Source organism: Triticum aestivum, chromosome 1A, assembly GCF_018294505.1.
Source record: "Triticum aestivum cultivar Chinese Spring chromosome 1A, IWGSC CS RefSeq v2.1, whole genome shotgun sequence".
Taxonomy (NCBI): Eukaryota; Viridiplantae; Streptophyta; class Magnoliopsida; order Poales; family Poaceae; genus Triticum; species Triticum aestivum.
Window position 1 is genome coordinate 511928792 of NC_057794.1, and position 22194 is coordinate 511950985.

Here is a 22194-nt window from a genome sequence, read left to right on the forward strand (position 1 = left end):
GACGAAAAACTTTTTCCACCACGACGAACGGCAGTAGTACTGATCGCTGGCAAGTGGCAACGTCCTTTTCCACCACGCAGAAGCATCCTGCTGTCCTCATCCATCGCCGCTGTGCCGAGATGTCCCGGAGCTCCTCGTCTGCTCGTCATGGCCGGGCAACTCCAACACCGCTGCCATTCATCTTGTGCCCAAGGTGCCCCGGGTCGGAAGGACTGAATCGCGCTGCATGAGTTGAAGGTGTGCGCCCCGTCGCCGGCGCCTGCCGACGCCACACATCCGCCCCCAGAATTGAACGCACTAGAGAACTCGACATCAGACAAGGCCCCAACCTGGCCCAGAAGCGCCCGGCCCTGATCCAACGGCCGCATCTCTGGCGAGTCCACGCCTAGGACCGAATCGGCCACGGCCGGACCGGCGGCGCCCAAAACGTACGCCACCTCACGCACCACTGAATCGGTTGTCGCCCCCGTCGATCTGCAGTACCAGCGCGCGGAGCAAGCTCGTAAGCCCTAGAGTCAACGAAGAACAAGGATAGAAGCAGAATTTAACTCACCCAGAGGCCAATGCCGGCGTCGTCGCTCCGGGGATCGGCATGATTAGATCCAAACAGACCTCGAGCGCCCAATTTGTTGCCGGTTCTCTGTAGTCTTTGCCCTCAATCCAAAAAGGGAATTGATGTGAGACGCGGGACAGGGGTACAGCCGTCGTACAGGGCCCCCAGACTGCGTCGTCCAGACAACTTTAAAAAATCAGTACTGGGCCTGCGGAGTAAAGAAAATGCACGCTCTGCTCGACAGGTCTCCTCTGCGTCAGATGTGCACCCCACAAGGACAAGGGTATTCACATGTATCGACCGATGTATGTCCACTTTCCTGGTCTGAACGAACTTTAGCGCACTGATCACCTCGCCTGGACGACCGGTTGGATAGTTGCGATCATCTGCCGCTGCGTTCAGGACGGCCGCTCTCCTACAACCATGCCTTTTTTGTCCTGTAAATGTGCTACAGATATGTGCAGCAAAGTAGTCTTCATGTGCGAGGAAGCAAAGACGATATGATGCTATGCAATCATGCTCCTGTTAGTTGGAAGTCCAATCTCGGCTTGATTACCGCTCTTTAAGCAAAATTATTTCTAACAGATCTTATCCTAGACGATTCTTGCTTAAACGATTTTAGAAGCACAACTACCAGCATGTGCACTTAATGAAATGCAAGTCCGAATGCAGATGCTGAAAATAGTTTGGGAATTATACATATTCAATCTCCCAGTTTGTGATTTTCTTTGTGTTTATGTTGTACAAAAATGTACGAACGAGTGGCATGTGTCATCTATAGCATGTCCCCTTTGTCTGAATGTTCAACTAGAAGAGTTTCATCTCATTTGGCAATGAGCACTGCAATAATACATGCAACTCTTTACAGCTACTAACGTGAAGTTGCACTCAGGTTCTAGCATGGACTAAAGAGTTATTGTTGGTATGTATCACTTTAATTTTTACAGTCTATAGGTATTTTATATGGCCAGTATTGATCTCAAGGACAACATGCTGTGATTTCCTCTATTACTTCTGGTTAATATTGCTGTAACTACAGTCACTACCATTCAAAATTTTCTTTAGAGGAACTACAACAGGTATTTCTGCTGACCTGAACATTGAACTAAGCAATACAAAAGGTTCATGTTGTTCCCTTTCCAGATGCTTTAGAACAGACAAGTGATGATGTTGGAATAAGAGGTTGCTTGATTCCCTTTTATGCCATAGTTCATAGTACAACACACACGTACTGCAGCCTCTTAAATTATAAGATAGGAACCACTAGGGATCAGACTACTGATCCCTAGCGTTTCATCATACTAGTCCATAGCTGTAGGATTAGTGGCACACAAGCCGTTAGATCCTGTGCGGGAAGGACGCATGTTGTTAGCTAGATTCTTTGGTAACGTCCTCCTTTTATTACGATGCTTCCTATAACTGCTCTCATCCTAGTATTACGATTACCATGCTTCCTTCCGGAAACTGCTCTCGTCCTAGTAGCCAGTTAATTTATACGAGCCTTTGCTTCTTAGAACCAAGTTGTCTAGACTGCTTCTGCTTCCATCGCTCAATTAAGCAAGGATGTCTCATATGATACTAGTAAAATTTCATACCTTTTTATTTTCAGAAGAAACATATTATTGATTTTATGGATCCTAGTAATTTAATCAATTGCTCTGATGTAAGGAAAACTTGTATCCAGTGGAATTTATTTTTATTTCCAACACAATAAAAAAATGTTTCCACAAATGACACAATTTGCTTCTGTTGCAATCCAACAAAAAATTGTGTCCAAAAACCATGCTTCCATGTAACAAAAAATTGCATCTGAGAGTTATTTCTTTGATATGGGAAAACAATGAATCCCATGAATATTTATTATGCTTCCACCGCAAGAAAACTTTGCTTCCGTCCACCACAAAAGTCTTTCCATCACAAAAACTGATTTGCTTATAACGAAACATAAGTTAGATTATATACTTCGTCCATTCATACAACATTTTGCATTTCATTTTTTTTCTTATTTTCTGTTCATGTATGGATTCTTACAGAATTCAGACGCTGTTGGGTGCTTAAGTAATATGTTAGAAGTGTTTATTTCCACGCATGCATCATCAAATCGGCTGTGAGCTGTAAGGTCGAATGCTTAGTATTTTTGCTCATACAGGAAACTCACTCAGTTCGATTAATTCAGCTCCAATGGTGGTATCTGGAAGACATGGAAGTGTACAATTTTTCTGTATGTGCTCTCATATTTATATCCATTTTTTTTATGCTTTCTTGAGGAAAAAGACTCTAGACCGGAGAGGGATTACTCCCTATCAGGGGCGAAGCTACAAGTTAGTCTGTGGGGTCAGTTGATCCCACAGTTTTTTAGAAAATAAGCCTAAAAACACTGTTCAGTTACTGTTTATACTGAAAAAAACATCCAAAAAATACCATTGACCCCACAGATACTTTAGGCTGGCCTCGCCGCTGCTCCCTATAGGTCTCTTCCAAGTTTATTTACCCTGTTATTTTTCCCTTTCACATTCTTGACCGGAGTGACTAATATGTGCCATGGTATACGTGACAACTATTGCCTATCCATATGATGCATGTTTTTTTTGAAACAGACATTCCTTATATTAGTCACTCCAAAAGAAAACATATATACACATAAAACTGAAAAGAAAAGGTGGAGTTTATATAGCGGATGCCAAAAATTACATAGACACACCTATGGTGACAATAAATGTATCTTTTCCAATTTGCCTCTATGCACGACTTCTTTTTTCTAATTACAAGCTTATCCATGTAGCTCTCTAATTTAAAGTTGAAAATAAAACAAAAACAGCATACATAAACATGACATATCTACAGGGCGCGGCATGGCGCCGCGCGAGAATAGCTAGTATATCCTAAAGAAATGATGTACGTAAGCCACAGGTATCTTATGAAATAAATTTGGCTATGACTAGGTGTGATTTGAGAAAGCTAATGTTGTAGCCATAAGGAAATTATTAGATATAATCGAGGAGAGCTATGGTGGCATAAATCCAACGCATTATTGCACCTCTGAACCCCTAGAAAATACATGAATCACATCTTGGCTATATATATGCGGATATTGGAAGGGGGAAGAAGCAACCAAACAAAGCATAGGCATGGCCATGGGAGCATGGTGGGAGATGAAGAAGAGCTTATTAGTGAAGCTGAGTGTGTATCTGCTGATCATCGCCATGGCTAACTGTGCTCGGGATATTCCTGACTCCATTGCCAAGAACACTCGTACATGATAATTTTTTTTCTTTTTTCATTCTTTCTCTCGGTCGACCGTAATTCTTGGCTAATCGTGGCAACCGGTCATGGGGTGCAGACGTACACACCTGCGACGACATCAGCGAGACGTGGCGCGGGGGGTTGTGCGCCAAGCACGGCACTTGTAACAAGCCGTGCTGGGCGGAAGGGTACGACTCGGGCTTCTGCGCCGCCTTTCCCTTCCTGACCACCTGCTGCTGTAAGAAGAACTGTGTTGATGCTCTGCAGCCACGCAGGAGCAGCTTTTTCTGCCAATGGTGAAATAAATAAATCTCGTTTCGATCGCGTCGTGCGTGCCTGCCTATAGATGGCAAAAAGAACATTCCTATTGGGCGTGTTTGATTACATTGCCGATCCAGTCTGGCCCGGCGAGCCTGGCTCTATTGAGCCGGTTTGAGGAGATGCATGCCAAAAAAAAAACCCAGATGCACATAGTTTGATTGCCTGCATGCCCCTAGTTGCATGAGACAACCATTTTTGATCTGACGTTTGGTTGCCCGCATTGCATTAGGCTCACATATGACATGGTGTTTGGTTGCAACCTGCATAAGGTGTTGTCACCACTTCTAATTAGTGGTGAGCTTACCACATAGAATCTGAACATGTAGCGCCATCTACTTAAACAAATGATAGTTCATCCTAACTACTATCAAATGACAATTTAAATTATTAAGAGCCATTGGCTAAATAGGGGATAGTACATCGGTGTTGCTACTACCAGATCTTCCTCTTCCTCTCCTCTTCTTCTGCTTCTGCTTCTGCTACTGCTGCTGCTGCTTCTTGTTCTTCTTCCATCTTCTTCAAATCCTGCACTGACCTCTGTTAAGCCACATCGCCTCTGCCCACTCCAACCTTTTGGTCTTCCAAGCGTCATTGTCAAATGCCTCCACACCATGGCCAGAGCTAACAACATCGTCAGGCTCGACATCTTCCTCCTCAGGCACGTGTTCATCAAAGCCCCACTAGAGGATCCAGTTATGCAGAATGCAAAGCAAGAACTAGGTTAACCTGAGTGGAGTATGGGTGGAATGGCTTCTGATCCAGGATCTTAAACATATTCTTCAGAGCTCCAAATGCCCTCTCAACAGTTACTCTAAGGCTGGAGTGTCTGAGATTAAACAGCTCTTGTGCAGTCCTAGGATAGCTCCTACTAGAGAACTCATTGAGATGGTACCTTATTTTCCTGAAGGGTGGAAGAATACCCGACCGACATGCATAGCCAGCATCTCCAATGTAGAACTTGCCATCGGGGATGTTGATCCCATCAGGTCCACTCATGCTGTCAGTGAGAATGTTAGCATCATGCGCTGGCCCCTCCCAGCTAGCCAGCACATATGTGAACTTCAGATCAAAGTCAACAGCAACAAGCACATTCTGGCTTGTGTAGTGCTTCCCCTTGTATGCTGTAGACTGTGACCTAGGAACTCTGGCAGTGACATGAGTACCATCTATTGCCCCAATGCAATCCTGAAAATGGCATCACAAGCCTGTGTTAGTGCTCAACTTGAACAATACAAGCATATCAAGCCATGAAAAGTGTATATTGTCAATGCTCACCTTGAAGTATGGATACCATCTCGGGCTTCCGCGAATCTTGGGTGGAGTCTGATCAGATGGTCTCTTGATCATCTCTCCTCTAAGCTCCCTAATAGCATAAAGCACTTGCTTGAAGTACCTAGAGATGGTCTCAATTGATCTCCTGAACGTGTTGTGAATGACCCTAAAACCTCTGGTTATGGACAACAACATGGAGGAACATGACCACTTGCTCTTCGACACTGGTGTTGATGCTATCTTGTAGCAGCCCCCTACTCCTGAAGGTCTCGACAAGTCTGGAAAATGGTGCTCTTTTCATTCTAAGCATCCACAGAGCCTCGACGTCATTGCAGTTGTAGATGTAGTTTAGATTTTGGATCCTCTCCTGTTCCCGGGGAAACAATGGACCATAGTGGATCAAAGGTCTTCCAACACGACGAATAGCTCTCTGGTGCATGAACATGACCCATGCCTGAATCACACTAATCAGTGCTGCTGCCTAGATTATCAGCCTCATCTGTGCGTCCATAACCTAGTCGAAATCGACGGTTCGTTCAGTAGGAAATCGATCCTACACCTAGCTTAACGACCTAACCACTGAGCTAACAAAGGGCGGGAGGGGGGGCTGCTTACCGGCGTCAGAGATGAGGACGGCATAGGGGGAGCCATGGCACAGACTAGGTTGACCAGATGGTGGCCAACAACAAGGGGAGCACCAGATCCGCCGCAAACGCCGCCGCCGCCTATAGCGCAGATCTGAAATCGCAGCCACCGCCGGTGGTGTAGCAGTAGGGAAGAAAGGGGGCAGTGGCTATGGGTGAGCGAGTGAAATGAGGGTGAGGCTAATTTGGCGCCGGGACGGCGCGCCAAATTTCCATCTCCCGCCATCCTCCCTCGCCCTCGCCTCACTCCCACCCGTGCGACCTCGCGCCGCACTGAGCCTGGCTCGCGAGAAACTGTCGATCCGAGCGTTTCCAGCGAGCCAGACTCTGGGCTGCTTTGAGAAGCGTGCGATGCAGGCCCAACAGGAAAACCAAGCAACCAAACAGTCCTCACCCTTCCCGTGCGGGCCTGGTTGGGCTCGATGCGGGCAACCAAACACGCCCATTGTGAAGCAGCGGCACCATGGTGGTATCTGCCCGCTTGTGTCGGTCGTGTGCTAATGGGGATTTCCTATTCCCTGGTCGCTCTGGCCCATTTACGTACCAGGCCACTAGCAGGCCTTGCTTACTTGCTGGAAAATTTCAGCATTTTAGCAGATTAGTGTTCTAACAACACTTCTAGCAGTGATTTTATTCTTGTTTTAGACTCTGTTAAATTTCACTACTGTTTTTCTGTTGAGTACCATGCATTCCAGAATCTGTGAATGATGTAATACATTCCCTTGTTTGGCACATGTCGAGATTAATTACGTCTATTTGTAATTGAGATTTTTGATTTCTTGCAAATATGAATACAAAATTCAAAGTGATTTTCTTCAAATTGATGCTTGGGATCACAAGATAGTTATGTAGATCTACTGCCTACACAGATTATCAATGACTACGGTTAAAGTCTACATTTTGTCGATATTATGATTGCTTTACAAAGTGCTCTCCCACACATTTTATTAAGTCATGACATAAGACATGAGCAGTGAGTAGCTACTGATTTCATCATATTATACTCCCTAGTGCTGCGAGATCTACTCCATTTTGAAAATTAGCTTCAAGGTGTCATACTTAGCAATCTCAGATCCACACTAATGATTCCAATCCAATTTCTTGAAATATCTATAATTTTGCAAAGTTCATTACAACATCAACCATTATGGTCCTTAATTTACCGCACATAAATTAATTATATCTGGTTTACCCGTATATGTAAGGGAAACACTTATATTCAGACGTCAGATCTCTTCCAATCGTCAGACCGTTGCTCCATCGTTGATTTCGTTTTGATCGCATGGCCGAGAAAAGCTTCAACAATATCATGTATGTTCCATCCACCCCTAATTCCTGCACATATAATTGGCACACCCACGACCCTCCTCCAATCCCGCAAAATCCGCACCTCCCTCCTCCTTCCAGTTTGGTCAAATTCCTCCCAAACCACTCCAGATCTGGCTCTCCATCCTGCCGCCGACGAACGAGGCTCCTTGGCGTTTAGATCATATGGCCGACGGTATAGAACGACGCATCATGTCCTCCACCGTGACCTCGCCCGACGCTACTCCTCTGTGGAGTCCCTCTACATGGTTCCTTTAGTCGAGTTGACACCGTCTCTGATGCTTCCTGCCATGGATGCAACCGGTTCCTCAACATGGCCACAAGTGGTAAGTTTGTGCTTCGCTGTCACATGTGCAATGCTTCATGGATCTGTGCATACCCAGAACCTTATTTCCGGGGATGTTTTCCTCCCCAGATTCACCCACTTGGGTGAAAGCTCCTTATTTCCGGGGATGTTTTCCTCCCCAGATTCACCCACTTGGGTGAAAGCTCCTCGCCAGTTAACTGTGCATCGCCACGTGTATTTGTTTGGGTTCCTGGGATGTACGATTTACTTGTGACTGTATGCATTCCTTTCAAATTTTCTCAATGTTCTTTCCGTTACTGTTGGTGCGCATATCGTTTTTGTGCTGTTTGTGGGCCGTCCTGCCGTGTTGACTTTGTGTGCATGCAGGTTGTTACTCCCTTCGCGATCCACGTGAGTGTGCATGTGGGTCGGCAATCGCTGCAGCTTTCACCTTGCCCTCTAGAGCCACCGCTTTCCTTAATCGGTGCCGCCGTCATCGTTCAATCTGGAGACCTGTCGTTGCTTCTTACTTGATGGTTCTCGACGCCACTTCAATCGCTGTTCTGGTTGCTTGGGAATACTATAAATACGTGTGTGCTGGATCGTACTAGGATTCACCAGCAGAACGCCCTGGCGCACGGGAGTGCAATCCGTCGACTCGATCTTCGCTGCCGTGTGAGGCAACGCCGTGGCCGTCCTCATGGACCGCGGCCGCTGCGATGGCCAGCAGGTCATGCACGACATGTTCGTCGTGTTCTTCGGCTGGGCGGACGACCTGGAGGCCCTCGAGCTCGCCAGGAAGATGGCCGAGGTGCCGAGCACCCCGGCATGTAGATCACCATGGTGCGCTTCCTCGATGGGAAGGCCAACATCCAGGAGCACACGGAAGTCGCACTGCTTCCGTCCAACGCCAGGAACGGTGAGAAGAGCTATACCTTCTAACGCTTCCAGCTCTGGATCCGGTGACGCGCCGCGATCGACGGCCTCGACAGCTCCTCCTTTTGTGTCCCCGCGCACTTCCTCGCCGTGTAGGACGGACTGGCGGCGCCCAGGTCGCCGACTGCTGCCAGTGCCAGGACAGGCAAGCTACACGTACGCTGAGCTCGCTGAGGAGTTGCACGGCGCAGACGACCACATCGGCCTCTGACGACCTTCCCGTCCTACCCGCGGACGCTTCGAGCTCGTGACCTTCCAGGCTGACGGCATCCCGCCGTTCCGTGTCATCTCATCACCGACTCGACCTTGCGTTCGCCCAGGTCATCGTCCCCTTGTCATCCGCGACATCGGAGCCCTTCGGCCCGCGTCGTCGTCATGGAGAGATGATATCTCGGAGAGGCTCGAGCTGAAGCTAACAGGACGAGGCGACCCTGCTCCTTGACCCTACTCCTCGGCGTCAACTGTGGGATGGCAGCACTCTGCACACGATGGCTGCCTCTTCCACGCTCTCTTCACAGTCCGTGCTGTGTCGCGCGTGTGTATGACACCGTCATTCCCAACTACTCGGTACATTCCAGGTAAGCGCCACCGCCACATAACAGAGTCGTCTACCGCTGCAGGTAACTTCCTGTCCACCATGCCGGCAATGCTCTTTGTGTGGTACACGAACTCTGAAGGCAAGTTCGTGTAGTGCTGCACTTCTCCTTCGGTCCTTCCTCACCGAATCCTTGTTAGCGTCCAACTTGGCCTAGCCCACACTCTGTTCACGTTCTGGACGTTTATGCGCACATGGGCCAGCATTCGGCAGAGAGCCCACTTCATCCCAAAAGTCTGGACTGAAAGGAGGAATACTCTCCCTTATAAGCTGGTCATGGATTCCTTCCGTAAGCGAGGTGGAACTAAACCAAGCCATCCTCCACCGGTGGACAGCAGCCCTAACCTAACATCCCATCCCCCTGAGAAGCCCCTCAAAAAGGCATGGCGATGCTGGCTATGATACCAGATGTTAGCGTCCAACTGGGCCCAGCCCACGCTCTGCTCATGTTCTGAACGTTTTGTTGGGGAATGTAGTAATTTCAAAAAAATTCCTACACACACGCAGGATTATGGTGATGCATAGCAACGGGAGGGGAGAGTGTTGTCTACGTACCCTCGTAGACCGTAAGCGGAAGCGTTTATCAATGCGGTTGATGTAGTCGTACACCTTCATGATCCGTCTCGGTCAAGTACCGAACATACGGCACCTCCGCGTTCAGCACACATTCAGCTCGATGACGTCCTCGCCTTCTCAATCCAGCAAGAGGGGCGAAGTAGTAGATGAGTTCCGGCAGCACGACGGCGTGGTGACGGTGTTGGCGAAGAACAATCTCCGCAGGGCTTCGCCTAAGCACTACGAAAACTATGACAGAGGATAAACTAGAGGGGACGGGGTAGCCGACACGGCTTGGTGTTTCTTGATGTGTCTTGGGTGCTAGCCCTACCCCTCTATTTATATGTTGAGCCTTGGGGTCGAAACTTGGAGTAAAAGCCTCCACAAAGTCGGTTTCACCTGAAAGGCAAGAGTCCTCCTCGGACTCCAGGGCCAGACGCCAGGGACCCTGGCGTCTGGCCCCTTGACTCTGCAAAATTTCCTTTTGCACTTTCCAAAAACCTTGTGGGATTTCCTCTTTGGCCCAAATAAAGTGTTCTCGTACCCAAACATTTCGGGAAACATCCGGAACCCCTTCCGGAGACCAAACACTATTATCCCATATATCAAACTTTATCTCCGAACCATTCCGGAGTTCCTCGTCATGTTCGTGATCTTATCCGGAACTCCGAACAACATTCTTTTACCAACATACATAACTCATAAATACTATATCATCAACGAACGTGAAGCATGCGGACCCTACAGGTTTGAGAACTATGTAGACATGACCGAGACATTTCTCTGGTCAATAACCAATAGCAGAACCTGGATGCCCATATTGGCTCCTACATATTCTACGAAGATCTTTATCGGTCGAACCGCATAACAACATACGTTATTCCCTTTGTCATCGGTATGTTACTTGCCCGAGATTCGGTCGTCGGTATCTCAATACCTAGTTCAATCTCGTTACCGGCAAGTCTCTTTACTCGTTCCGCAATACATCATCCCACAACTAACTCATTAGTTACAATGCTTGCAAGGCTTATAGTGATGTGCATTACCGAGTCGGCCCAGAGATACCTTTCCGACAATCGGAGTGACAAATCCTAATCTTGAAATACGCCAACTCAACAAGTACCTTCGGAGACACCTGTAGAGCACCTTTATAATCACCCAGTTACGTTGTGATGTTTGGTAGCACACAAAGTGTTCCTCCGGTAAACGGGAGTTGCATGATCTCATAGTCATAGGAACATGTATAAGTCATGAAGAAAGCAACATCAACAAACTAAACATTCAAGTGCTAAGCTAACGGAATGGGTCAAGTCAATCACATCATTCTCGTAATGATGTGATCCCGTTTAATCAAATGACAACTCATGTCTATGGTTAGGAAACATAACCATCTTTGATCAACGAGCTAGTCAAGTAGAGAGTTATACTAGTGACACTATGTTTGTCTATGTATTCACACATATATCATGTTTCCGGTTAATACAATTCTAGCATGAATAATAAACATTTATCATGAAATAAGGAAATAAATAATAACTTTATTATTGCCTCTAGGGCATATTTTCTTCACGTTTATTTGCACATGGGCCAGCATTCGGTAGAGAGCCCACTCCATCCCAAAAGCCTGGACTAAAATGAGGAGGAATACTCTCCCTTATAAGCTAGTCATGGCCTCCTTCCATAAGCGAGATGGGACTAAACCAAGCCAGCCTCCATCAGTGTACAACAGCCCTAATCTAACACACCGACTCCTTGTCAGCTTGAAAGCGATAGCACCACCACCACCAGGGGTATGTGCTACTCTCACGCCTCAGCTTAGGTGTTCCGCGGTGCCACCGTTGTATGCAGCCGTGTATCATTGGCCTGCTTTCATTCAGCAAACCTAGATGTGGATACCATGATGTTGAGGTTGCAAACTTTAGTTTTAGAACTAATTGTCACATCCCTAGTTCTGGTAATGCCTAGTGCTAGCATCTGGTGTTGCATCATGTTTAAATTTTATCTAAATTTGAAATAGGGGTGATCAATCCCTAGCACCAACAGAACTCAACTAGGTTCAACTTAAAAACATTTTCAATGAACCCAAAGTGCCTCAAGAAAAGTTCATGATTTTTGGTTAAGGTAGAAACCTCTGCCAAAAATGATGAATATATTTCTTGGACATTTTTGGATTTTTGAATTAACTCATATTGTATTTGACTTGGGGTTATAAATTCCTATAAATACTTTTATAACTCCAATCATTCTGAAAAATATTGTGGGGCTTTGGGCTAGTCCATATTGCATCCACAAATAATTTCAGAAGCAACAAAAATGGTTTAGTATTATTACTAAATCAAAACAAAGCAAAATAAATAGAAAACAGAAAGAAAAATAGGAAAAGAGAGAAACTTACCTGGCGCTCACGTGTAGCTTACCGGCCCAGCCCACCTGGCACTGCCAGTCATCTCCCTCCTCACACCAGGAGGACAGGAGCGCGTGGCCGTGGCGCGCTGGCACGCGCCTGGCCACCTCCTGCTTGCCGCCGACCGCCTAGCGCTAGCTACGGACGCCACACACTCTCCCGCGCATCCCTCGACCGCTTGCTCGTCCCCATCCCCTCTCTGACTCTCTCTCCTGTGACCGACCATACGCACCCGAGACCGCCGACGAGAACCACCATGGCCATAGCTAGCCCCTCACCCCTCTGTTGTGCCCACGAGCCCCGCGTCGTCTCCCTCGTCATCTCCACCGAGCCAAGCCAGCCGGGACGCTTCGTAGCGTCGTCATCGCCACCGTCTTCAACCTCCGGAGCCGGTCACCACCGACGTTGATTCGCCATCACCAAGCCATCCCCGAGCAAGCCGAGCCCCCCTTCGTGATCACTATGAGCTTTGCCGTTGTTTCCCCCTAACCCCGCAGCCTAGCGCTCGCTGTAGCCGCATTTTTAATTGATGCCTGAAGCACGCCACCGCACGAGCTCGTCGCCGACAAGGCTCCGGTGGCCATTTGGTCCCATGCGTGCCTCCGTTGGGTTCGTGAGCTCTCGTAGATCACATAGGTACAAAACACTGGTCCTCCCGCGTGCCGTGTCGTCGATTCCGTCGACGCCAGAGCTCCGGCCGCCACCCAACTCGCTGCTGCCGCCGCCACAGACCACCTGAAAGAACATGCGGTGCCCCCATGTCGGGTTTTGGTAATTGATGACAATCTCGATGGACTAATGGTTGCCTTGAGTTATATTTGATGGTTTTGTCCATAGGCTTTCTTGGAGTACATGTGTTGGTTTCAAGGAGAGTTCGTGTCGACCAAGGTGTTATTCAAGGAATTATCCAAAGATTGGTCATGTGAGAGTTGAGCTTATTGCAAGCATGTCTTGGAGAAGAAGATTGTGTGATCATTCATGTCTACCTTCAAGACATCATCCAAATGAAGAGAATTGGAAAGGTTCAAGGTTGATCAAGACTAAGTCAAGAGTGAATCAAGTTGATCAACTCACAAAGCGCAGAAGATGTACCAAGAGGGATCAAGTGATCCCATGGTATGGTAAGCATTGTCAATTACGCTTTGTGTACTAACCCATGGTCTTCGTGAGAGTTCTGTGTGGGGTTAGGTTGTCGTGTGCAAGTTCAAGTGATGCATCACAAAGAGATCTAGTGCTTGAAGCTTGCCGTCCATTGTGGTGACAATGGACTTGTGAAGATGTGCGGAAGAGTGGCTCACCCATAGTGGAGTATGGGGGAGCAATCAACTAGTCTTCATCGAGCCAACACAATCAAGAAAGGTGGTCCAACTTGAGGGAGTTATGATCGTCATCATCTAGCTCAAGTGGACCATGTGCAAGGCAAAGGTTTGCCCTTGATAGGTTTTCAATTTTACCGGTCTCATGATGGTAGTTGGGACACCAGGTTATAGGATCGATTGCCGTACTATCAAGGGGGGCTCTCGATGAGTAGCTTGATCGTATCATTCGTAAAGAGCTCAAACCATTGCATCCTTGCATCATATTTATTGGTTCTTGTTTGGTTCTTCTCTTTGTGAGTTTTGGAGATTATGGTCATCTTGGTGACAAGCTCGAGTTCATCGAAAACGGAGTTCACTCGCATCTTCTATGTTGTTCTCGATGTTGGAGGTTATGTCGGTTCTTCTCGGTTGGAGGTTTCACTCATCTATTTGTTGGCATACCTCCCTTGCCTCTTCTTACTATAACCAGTCACTATTTTGATGCTACTCGTCGTCTTGTTTCCAACAAGCTTGAGTTTGCTCAATTCGGAGCTCATATGTAGAAGTTATGGCAGTTCTTGGAAGTGGCTTTTGTCTGGTCCCAACGGTAGTACCGCGAGCCCAAGCGGTAGTACCGCTTGGAGCTCTCAGCCGTAGTACCGCTGTAGTGCCACTCTTCTTCCGCCTCGATTTTGGGTCCTTCTCTTTTCGTGTCGGGTTTAGCAGTAGTTGCACGACAGTAAGGCACGGTGGTACCGCCTAAGCGGTAGTACCGCTCCGGTCGGGCGGTAGTACCGCTTCTGCATTTCTGCCGTCGTACTCTGCTCTGCCCTGCCTCTTTTGGTCCCGTGTTCTGCTCCTCCAGCGGTAGTACCGCTCATATGTGGTACTACCGCCCCAAGGTTCATGTTGTGTTGCTCCTTTTTCCCTCCTTCTTCCGCCCGAGCGGTAGTACCGCTCATGGAGCTATAGTACCGCTTGTGTGCGGGCTGAGCACATAATGGTTGGATTTTCCCCTCCTATAAAAGGGGGTATTCTTCCCCAATGAACCTTATCCTTTGAGCTCGTGTTCTTCCCCCATTGTTGACCTTCTTCGAGCTTGCTAACTCTCAATCCCTCCATGGATTCTTGCTAGTTTGGAGGGAAAAGAGAGAGGAGATCTAGATCCACATTTCCACCAATCACTTTCTCCTCTATGTGAGGGGAACCCCTTGGATCTAGATCTTGGAGTTCTTGGTGTTCTCTTTCTTGTTCTTCCTCTCATTTTCCTCCCTAGCATTAGTTGCTTCGGTGGGATTTGAGAGAGAAGGACTTGGCACTCCATGTGCCCTCGACATTGCATTTGGTGCATCGGTTTGAGTTCTCCATGGTGATACGTGGAATTTACAAGTTGAGAAGCTTATTACTCTTGGGTGCTTGGTACCTGTCGGTGTCAAAACCAGCGGATCTTGGGTAGGGGGTCTCCGGACAGCCGTACTATATCCTTTGGCCGGACTGTTGGACTATGAAGATACAAGATTGAAGACTTTGTCCCGTGTCCGGATGGGACTCTACTTGGCGTGGAAGGCAAGCTAGGCAATACGGATATGTATATCTCCTCCTTTGTAACCGACCTTGTGTAACCCTAGCCCCCTCCGGCGTCTATATAAACCGGAGGGTTTTAGTCTGTAGGACAACATACAATCATACCATAGGCTAGCTTCTAGGGTTTAGCCTGTCCGATCTCGTGGTAGATCAACTCTTGTACTACACATATTATCAAGAATAATTAAGCAGGACGTAGGGTTTTACCTCCATCAAGAGGGCCCAAACCTGGGTAAAACATCGTGTCCCCCGCCTCCTGTTACCATCTGCCTTGGACGCACAGTTCGGGACCCCCTACCCGAGATCCGCCGGTTTTGACACCGACATTGGTGCTTTCATTGAGAGTTCCTCTGTGTCGTCATCATTAGGCTTGATGGCTCCTTCGATCATCAATTGCGATGCAGTCTAGGGTGAGACTTTTCTCCCCAGACAGATCTTTGTATTCGGCGGCTTCGCACTGCGGGCCAACTCACTTGGCCATCTGGAGCAGATCGAGAGTTATGCCCCTGGCCATCATGTCAGGTTTGGAAGCTTAAGCTACATGGCCGATATCCGCGGAGACTTGATCTTCGACGCATTCGAGCCCCTGCCTAGTGCGCCACACAGCCACGATGAGCATGATTTAGCTCTACCATCGGACAGTTTCTAGGAGATCGCGCCGGCAACCGCTTCGACCCTCAATTCGGAGCCAGCTGTGCCATCCATGGGCGGGTGGATAGACCCTTCCATAGAGGTCGCACTCTCATCGGCGATCGAGCCAAGTATCGACCTTACCCTTCATGAGAGCCGTGACGCCGAACTACCGGATCCTTCCCTGGCCATGGACTCCAAACCGCCTGCGCCCGTGCCTATCGAATCCGACTGGGTGCCGACCATGGAGTTTACCTCCGCGGATATCTTTCAGCACTCGCCCTTCGGCGACATACTGAACTTATTAAGGTCTCTCTCCTTGTCAGGAGAGTCCTGGCCGAACTATGTTCTGCAGGACTGGGATGCGGATGGCGAAGAAATTCGCCGCCCACCCACCACCCATTTAGTAACCACTGTCGATGACTTAACCGACATGCTTGACTTCGACTCCGAAGACATCGACGGTATGGACGATGATGCGGGAGGCGAAGAGGAACCACTGCCCACCGGGCACTGGACAACCACCTCATCATATGATATATACATGGTGGACACACCCAAAGAAAACGACGACGAGGAACGGAAGGACGTAATGAAGGGTTGTTCCCTCGAGAAGCAATCAAAGCGGCGGCGTAAGTGCCGCTCCAAATCCTGCCTCGGTAGAAACACGGTCATATAGACCCAACGATAGAGCAGGGTGAACCATCGCCCGACCAGGGCAACACGGAGAATCAAACCGAACAACCCGACTCCATCAAAGATAACAGTCCGGACGACATCACACCGGACAGGCGCCCGGAGCAACAGAATGCCCATCAAAGGCTTGTTGCCACAGCAAGGAGCCTGAAAAAATAGAAGCAAAGGCTTAGAGCTGCACAAGACACACTCAGAATCAGATGGAGTGAAGTACTCAACACTGCAGAGAAAACGGAGTTCACTCGCATCTTCTATGATGTTTTCGATGTTGGAGGTTATGCCGGTTCTTCTCGGTTGGAGGTTTCACTCGCTGTTTTGATGCTACTCGTCATCTTGTTTCCAACAAGCTTGAGTTTGCTCAATTCGGAGCTCATATGCAGCAGTTATGGCCGTTCTTGGAAGTGGCTTTTGTCTGGTCCCAGCGGTAGTACCGCGAGCCCAAGCGGTAGTACCGCTTGGAGCTCTCAGCCGTAGTACCACTACAGTGCCACTCTTCTTCCGCCTCAATTTTGGGTCCTGCTCTTTTCGTGTCGGGTTTAGCAGTAGTTGCACGACAGTAAGGCACGGTGGTACTGCCTAAGCGGTAGTACCGCTCCTGTCGGGCGGTAGTACCGCTTCTGCATTTCTGCCATCGTACTCTGCTCTGCCCTGCCTCTTTTGGTCCCGTGTTCTGCTCCTCCAGCGGTAGTACCGCTGGGGTGAGCGGTAGTACCGCTCATATGCGGTACTACCACCCCAAGGTTCATGTTGTGTTGCTCCTTTTTCCTTGCTTCTTCCGCCCGAGCGGTAGTACCGCTCGTGGAGCGGTAGTACCGCTCGTGTGCGGGCTGAGCACATAACGGTTGGATTTTCCCCCTCCTATAAATGGGGGTCTTCTTCCCCAATGAACCTTATCCTTTGAGCTCGTGTTCTTCCCCCATTTTTGACCTTCTTTGAGCTTGCTAACTCTCAATCCCTCCATGGATTCTTGCTAGTTTTTGAGGGAAAAGAGAGAGGAGATCTAGATCCACATTTCCACCAATCACTTTCTCCTCTATGTGAGGGGAACCCCTTGGATCAACATCTTGGAGTTCTTGGTGTTCTCTTTCTTGTTCTTCCTCTCATTTTCCTCCATAGCATTAGTTGCTTCGGTGGGATTTGAGAGAGAAGGACTTGGGCACTCCATGTGCCCTCGCCATTGCATTTGGTGCATCGGTTTGAGTTCTCCACGGTGATACGTGGAAGTTACAAGTTGAGAAGCTTATTACTCTTGGGTGCTTGGTACCCTTTAGCTTGTTCCTCTTAGGTGCTTGGGCGCCCTAGACGGTTGGTGGTGTTCGGAGCTCAATCATTGTGGTGTAAAGCTTCGGGCAAGCGTCGGGGTCTCCAATTAGGTTGTGGAGATCGCCCCAGCAATTTGACGGGTACCGGTGACCGCCCCCAAGGGTTGCCAAAGTGTACGGGTTCGGTGACCGCCCCCAAGGGTTGCCATTTATACGGGTTCGGTGACCGCCCTCAAGGGTCCCTTATTGGAATCACGACATCTTGCATTGTGCGAGGGCGTGAGGAGATTACGGTGGCCCTAGTGGCTTCTTGGGGAGCATTGTGCCTCCACACCGCTCCAAACGGAGATTAGCATCCGCAAGGTTGTGAACTTCGGGATACATCGTCGTCTACACGTGCCACGGTTATCTCTTACCCGAGACCTTTACTTATGCACTTTACTTTGTGATAGCCACATTGTTCTTTGTCATATATCTTGCTATCACATAGTTGCTTATCTTGCTTAGCATAAGTTGTTGGTGCACGTAGGTGAGCCTAGTTGTTTTAGGTTTTGTGCTTGACAAATTAACCGCTAGGTTTATTCCGCATTTGTTCAAGCCTAAACCGTAATTATTTTAAAGCGCCTATTCCCCCCTCTAGGCGACATCCATGATCTTTCACCACCTCGCGCCCTCTCATTGCCACCGCTAGATGCGCACGAGCCCCAGCTTGCCGTAGAGCCCAACCGTGTCGCAAGCCAGGCCCTGTAGGCGAAACCCGAGGTGCCGCGCCGCGTCTGGCCTCGCCGGCGTCGAGTCGCCGACAGGTTTGACCGAGTTGACCAGGGTTTGACCCCCTGGGTCATTAACATGTGGGCCCGAGGCCCTGCTAATTTAGTTTAGATGTAATTAAATTTTAGGTAACCCGCTTACTCGCTGACTGTCAGCCCCAGCCCTTCTAATTACTTTAGTTAGGATTTAACTAAACCCTGGTTAGCACTGAGTCAATGACAGGTGGGCCACACCTGTCAGGTTTGACCTGGACGGTCCTGTTGACCAGCTGACGCCAGCATGACTTAATGCTGACGCAGTAAAATTTTCTGGAATTAAAATAAATCAGAAAAGCTGTCAGGACCCCGATTCCAAGTCACATCGATCTAGCTGGTAACACCTCATATCACTTTGCGGCCTCATGCACGGTATTCCCACGGGTGTCGCCTTACCATGGCCCGGGACCGTTTGCTCCTTTTGGCTCACGTATATGATAGTGTCGCTAGCATCCATATGACAGAGAACCCGAGCCAACATGACTAGTCGTGAATCCAAAGTGGCACTAACTTACGAGGACAGACATACATGAATCAAGATCAAGCATGTCGGTCAGCAACGTGCGAATTCGGGCTGTAGCACTGGGCTAACAGGACTCCGGTGAACCGGGCTGTAGTAGGCTAGGCAAGACTCCGGATGTCACCGCATGACATTTCCCCGAAGGGACAGACACAACAACGAAGTGAATCACACGCCGGCCAGTTTTGGCTTAGTGGCTATCCTGAACTACAACTGCCAGTAACTCTTTTGAGGTGGCGCACACGAGTCCACATATTAACCAATCAATACACCACTATGGATCCGCTCCCGTCTCCCTACGAGAAGGCCATCCATAGCACTCACGCTTATCTTGCGCATTTTAGAGTATCCACTTTCACTTGTCTATGAACTGTACATGCAACCCAGAAGTCCTTTACCGCAGACACGGCTATTCGAATAGATGATGTTAACCCTATAGGGGTGTACTTCTTCACACATGCTCTCGCCACTTACCACCATGTACACATCGTGTATCTCGACAACCTTCAAGCGGAAGCCTGGCGAGGGAGTCGGCCATGGCCTGACTAACCAACAAGTCTCTAGTCCAGGTTTATCACCTATTCGAGTTCCATCTGCAAGGAGATCCAGCCGGGATGTCACTCACGGCCCCAAACGATGTGTGCAGGGTTCCCAAGCCCACCTCGACAGATGGATCTACGCTTGGTACACCGTGCCATGGTGCCTAGTCTGTACCAAGCCCACCTGTACGGGGTACCACTTGGTAGACTATGAACACAACCTACAAACACCAGAAACTAGTTGCAACTCCTGGACAGAGATCAGGTTGATTAATAAGTCGAGAGGGGCACTTAAGCATTCCAATGCGTGGTAGTAGCTGTTCATGGATCACAAACACAGAACTCAGTTCCTGAGGACGGCTTCAATGAGACAACCCACCATGTACTCCTACATGGCCTCTCATCGATACCTTTACCAAATCACGTTCACACACTTAGCTCACAACAGTAGGACATGTTCTCACACCTCTAATTCATCCCCGATGAATCAGACCTGACTCAACTCTAAGCAATAGAAGGCATGACAAACAAGCATGAATGAGTAGGCACACCAGGGCTCAAACAACTCCTACTCATGCTAGTGGGTTTCATCTATTTACTATGGCAATGACAGGTCATGCAAAGGAAAGGGGTTCAACTACCGCATCATGTAACAGTTGAATTGTTTTTGTCCTAATGCAGTAAAAGAGAGCAGGAGCGAGAGACTGGGATTGTATCGGAATGAACAAGGGGTTTTGGCTTGCCTGACACTTCTGAAGATAGTATAGTTCTTCATCGGTGTCATCGATCTCATCGTCGGAACGTCGTCTACTGAGAGGGGAGAATTACCGGCAAACAAGAGGGGGCACAATCAATGCAATGCAACAAACATGATGTATGATCATGGCATGTTAAGGTACTAAATTCACCTAATGCAACAGTTAGTCATATTAATTGAAGTGGAATTCAAATATATAGCAAATTCCAACTCCAAAACTACATACCATATATTCATAAACATGAATTGTCCTAGTTGGTGATGTTAACTTGATCAAACATGCATGAACATGGCATGAACAGATTCTTCATATTTTTCTGATAATTTTTCATATATAAATTATTTCATTTGGAGTTACAGTTTAATTTCTATGATTTTTAGAAGTTTAAAGCAATTTCAGGAATTTCCAGAATTGTTTTTAATCCAGAAATTACATTATTGCGTCAGCACTGCGTCAGGGTGACGTCAGCAGTCAACAGGCGTCGACCAGGTCAAACCTGACCAGTGGGACCCACTGGTCATTGACCCAGTCAACTAACTAAGTTAGTTAGCCCTAACAAACTAGGCAGGGCCCACTAGTTAGTGACTATAGTAACTAACCTAAGTAGTTAACTAGTGCTAACTAGAGTAATTAGTCGGGCAGGGCCCGCATGTCAGTGAGAGAGAGAGAGAGAGGGAGGTCAAACCAGGCAGTGGGGTCAACCCACGCCGGTCAACGGGTCAGCGGTCGCCGGCGTTTAGCCACCGACGAGTCCAGACACGGCGAAGCGCGTCGAGATCGCTTCGCCGGTGCCCAAACGAGCAGCCGAGGGCAGCTGCGGGGAGCTGGAGCTCACCCACATCAAGCGCGGCATATGGTGGCAGCGGGGACGGCTGGAGCTCTCCGGAAATGAGCTTGGGGCGGCGGCGGCGTTCGGACGAGCGCGGTGATGCAGAAGCAGTGGCCGTGGAAGCGCGTGCGTGACCCCTACAGCGGCTAGGCGAGGCAGCGAGTGTGTTGGACACGGCGCCCGGACCAAATGGTCGCCGGAGTCGTGTCGGCGGTGAGTGCAGGCGGCGGTGCAGTCGGGCGAGAGGGGCGTGGCGGCTACGGAGTGCAAGAGAGAGAACATAAAGGGGGAGGATGATCAGAAGCTCACGTAGAACACGACGAGCGAGTCGGTGAGCTTGGGGAGGGGCTGACGAGGACGGGAGGTCGCCAGCGATCTCGGCGGCCGAACGACGAAGACGAGGTCGGGGTGGTCGCGTCGAGGCGCGCGAGCGCTCGAGGCTCAGGCGAGACGGCGTAGCGGACCGCGACGGTTCTTCTGGACACGCTGGATGGTCGAGGGAGGGCCGGTGGACGCGGCAATGACGAGCGGCGGTGACGGTTGCGCTCGGGCGCGAGAAGGAGAGAGAGCAGAGGAGGGGAGAAGCACGGGAGAGAGTGAGAGGTTTCCAGGGGGGTGTGTGTGTCGGTGTCCAGGGCGTCCAGAAGCTCGGCGACAAGAAGGAGGTGGCGGGGCGTGTGCTCGCGCGCGGTGGCCACGCGCGCGCTGTCCTTCTGTCAAAGGAGGAAGAAGACCGGGGAGCCCCTGGTGGGCTAGGACAGAACAGGAGCTGGGCCGGCTCTGCTGCAGGTGAGAAGCCCAGGTAAAAACTTTCTCTCTCTTTCCTTCATTATAGTTTCTGTTTTCTATTTCTGACATTTGTTTTAATTTGGTTTTTGAACCAAACTTATTTTTCTGCTTCTGACAATTTTTGCAGGGACTAAATGGATTATTCCAAAGCCCCTCAACAATTATCAGAATTATTGGACATATAGTTAATATATCACATATATAAATCCAATGCAAATAATTATTGGACTAACTCAAGGGCTCTTTTTACTCCTTTACATTATGCCCTTCTGATCTGGGTCATCCTCTTCCCTTCTATGGGGGTTAAGAACTAGGCTTCTCATCTTTCTATCAGGATCACGTGTTACT

At 48.8% G+C, this 22194-nt stretch overlaps 1 protein-coding gene across 1 annotated transcript; it reads left to right on the plus strand.

Annotated features, from left to right (window-relative positions):
* Nucleotides 1–3673: 3673 nt before the first annotated feature.
* Nucleotides 3674–4120, plus strand: LOC123167075 (uncharacterized). Its single transcript, XM_044584940.1, has 2 exons — nucleotides 3674–3805; nucleotides 3894–4120. Exons 1-2 carry the CDS (start codon nucleotides 3682–3684, stop codon nucleotides 4094–4096), a joined length of 327 nt encoding a protein of 108 aa, XP_044440875.1. The 5' UTR covers nucleotides 3674–3681; the 3' UTR covers nucleotides 4097–4120.
* The last annotated feature ends 18074 nt before the right edge of the window (nucleotides 4121–22194 follow it).

What these genes read in the sequence shown, in the direction of transcription:
- LOC123167075 (XM_044584940.1), top strand. Translation starts at nt 3,682, where the DNA reads ATGGCCATGGGAGCATGGTGGGAGATGAAGAAGAGCTTATTAGTGAAG. An exon ending in CTCCATTGCCAAGAACACTC is followed by an intron (nt 3,806 to 3,893) that starts GTACATGATAAT and finishes CATGGGGTGCAG; the next exon opens with ACGTACACACCTGCGACGAC.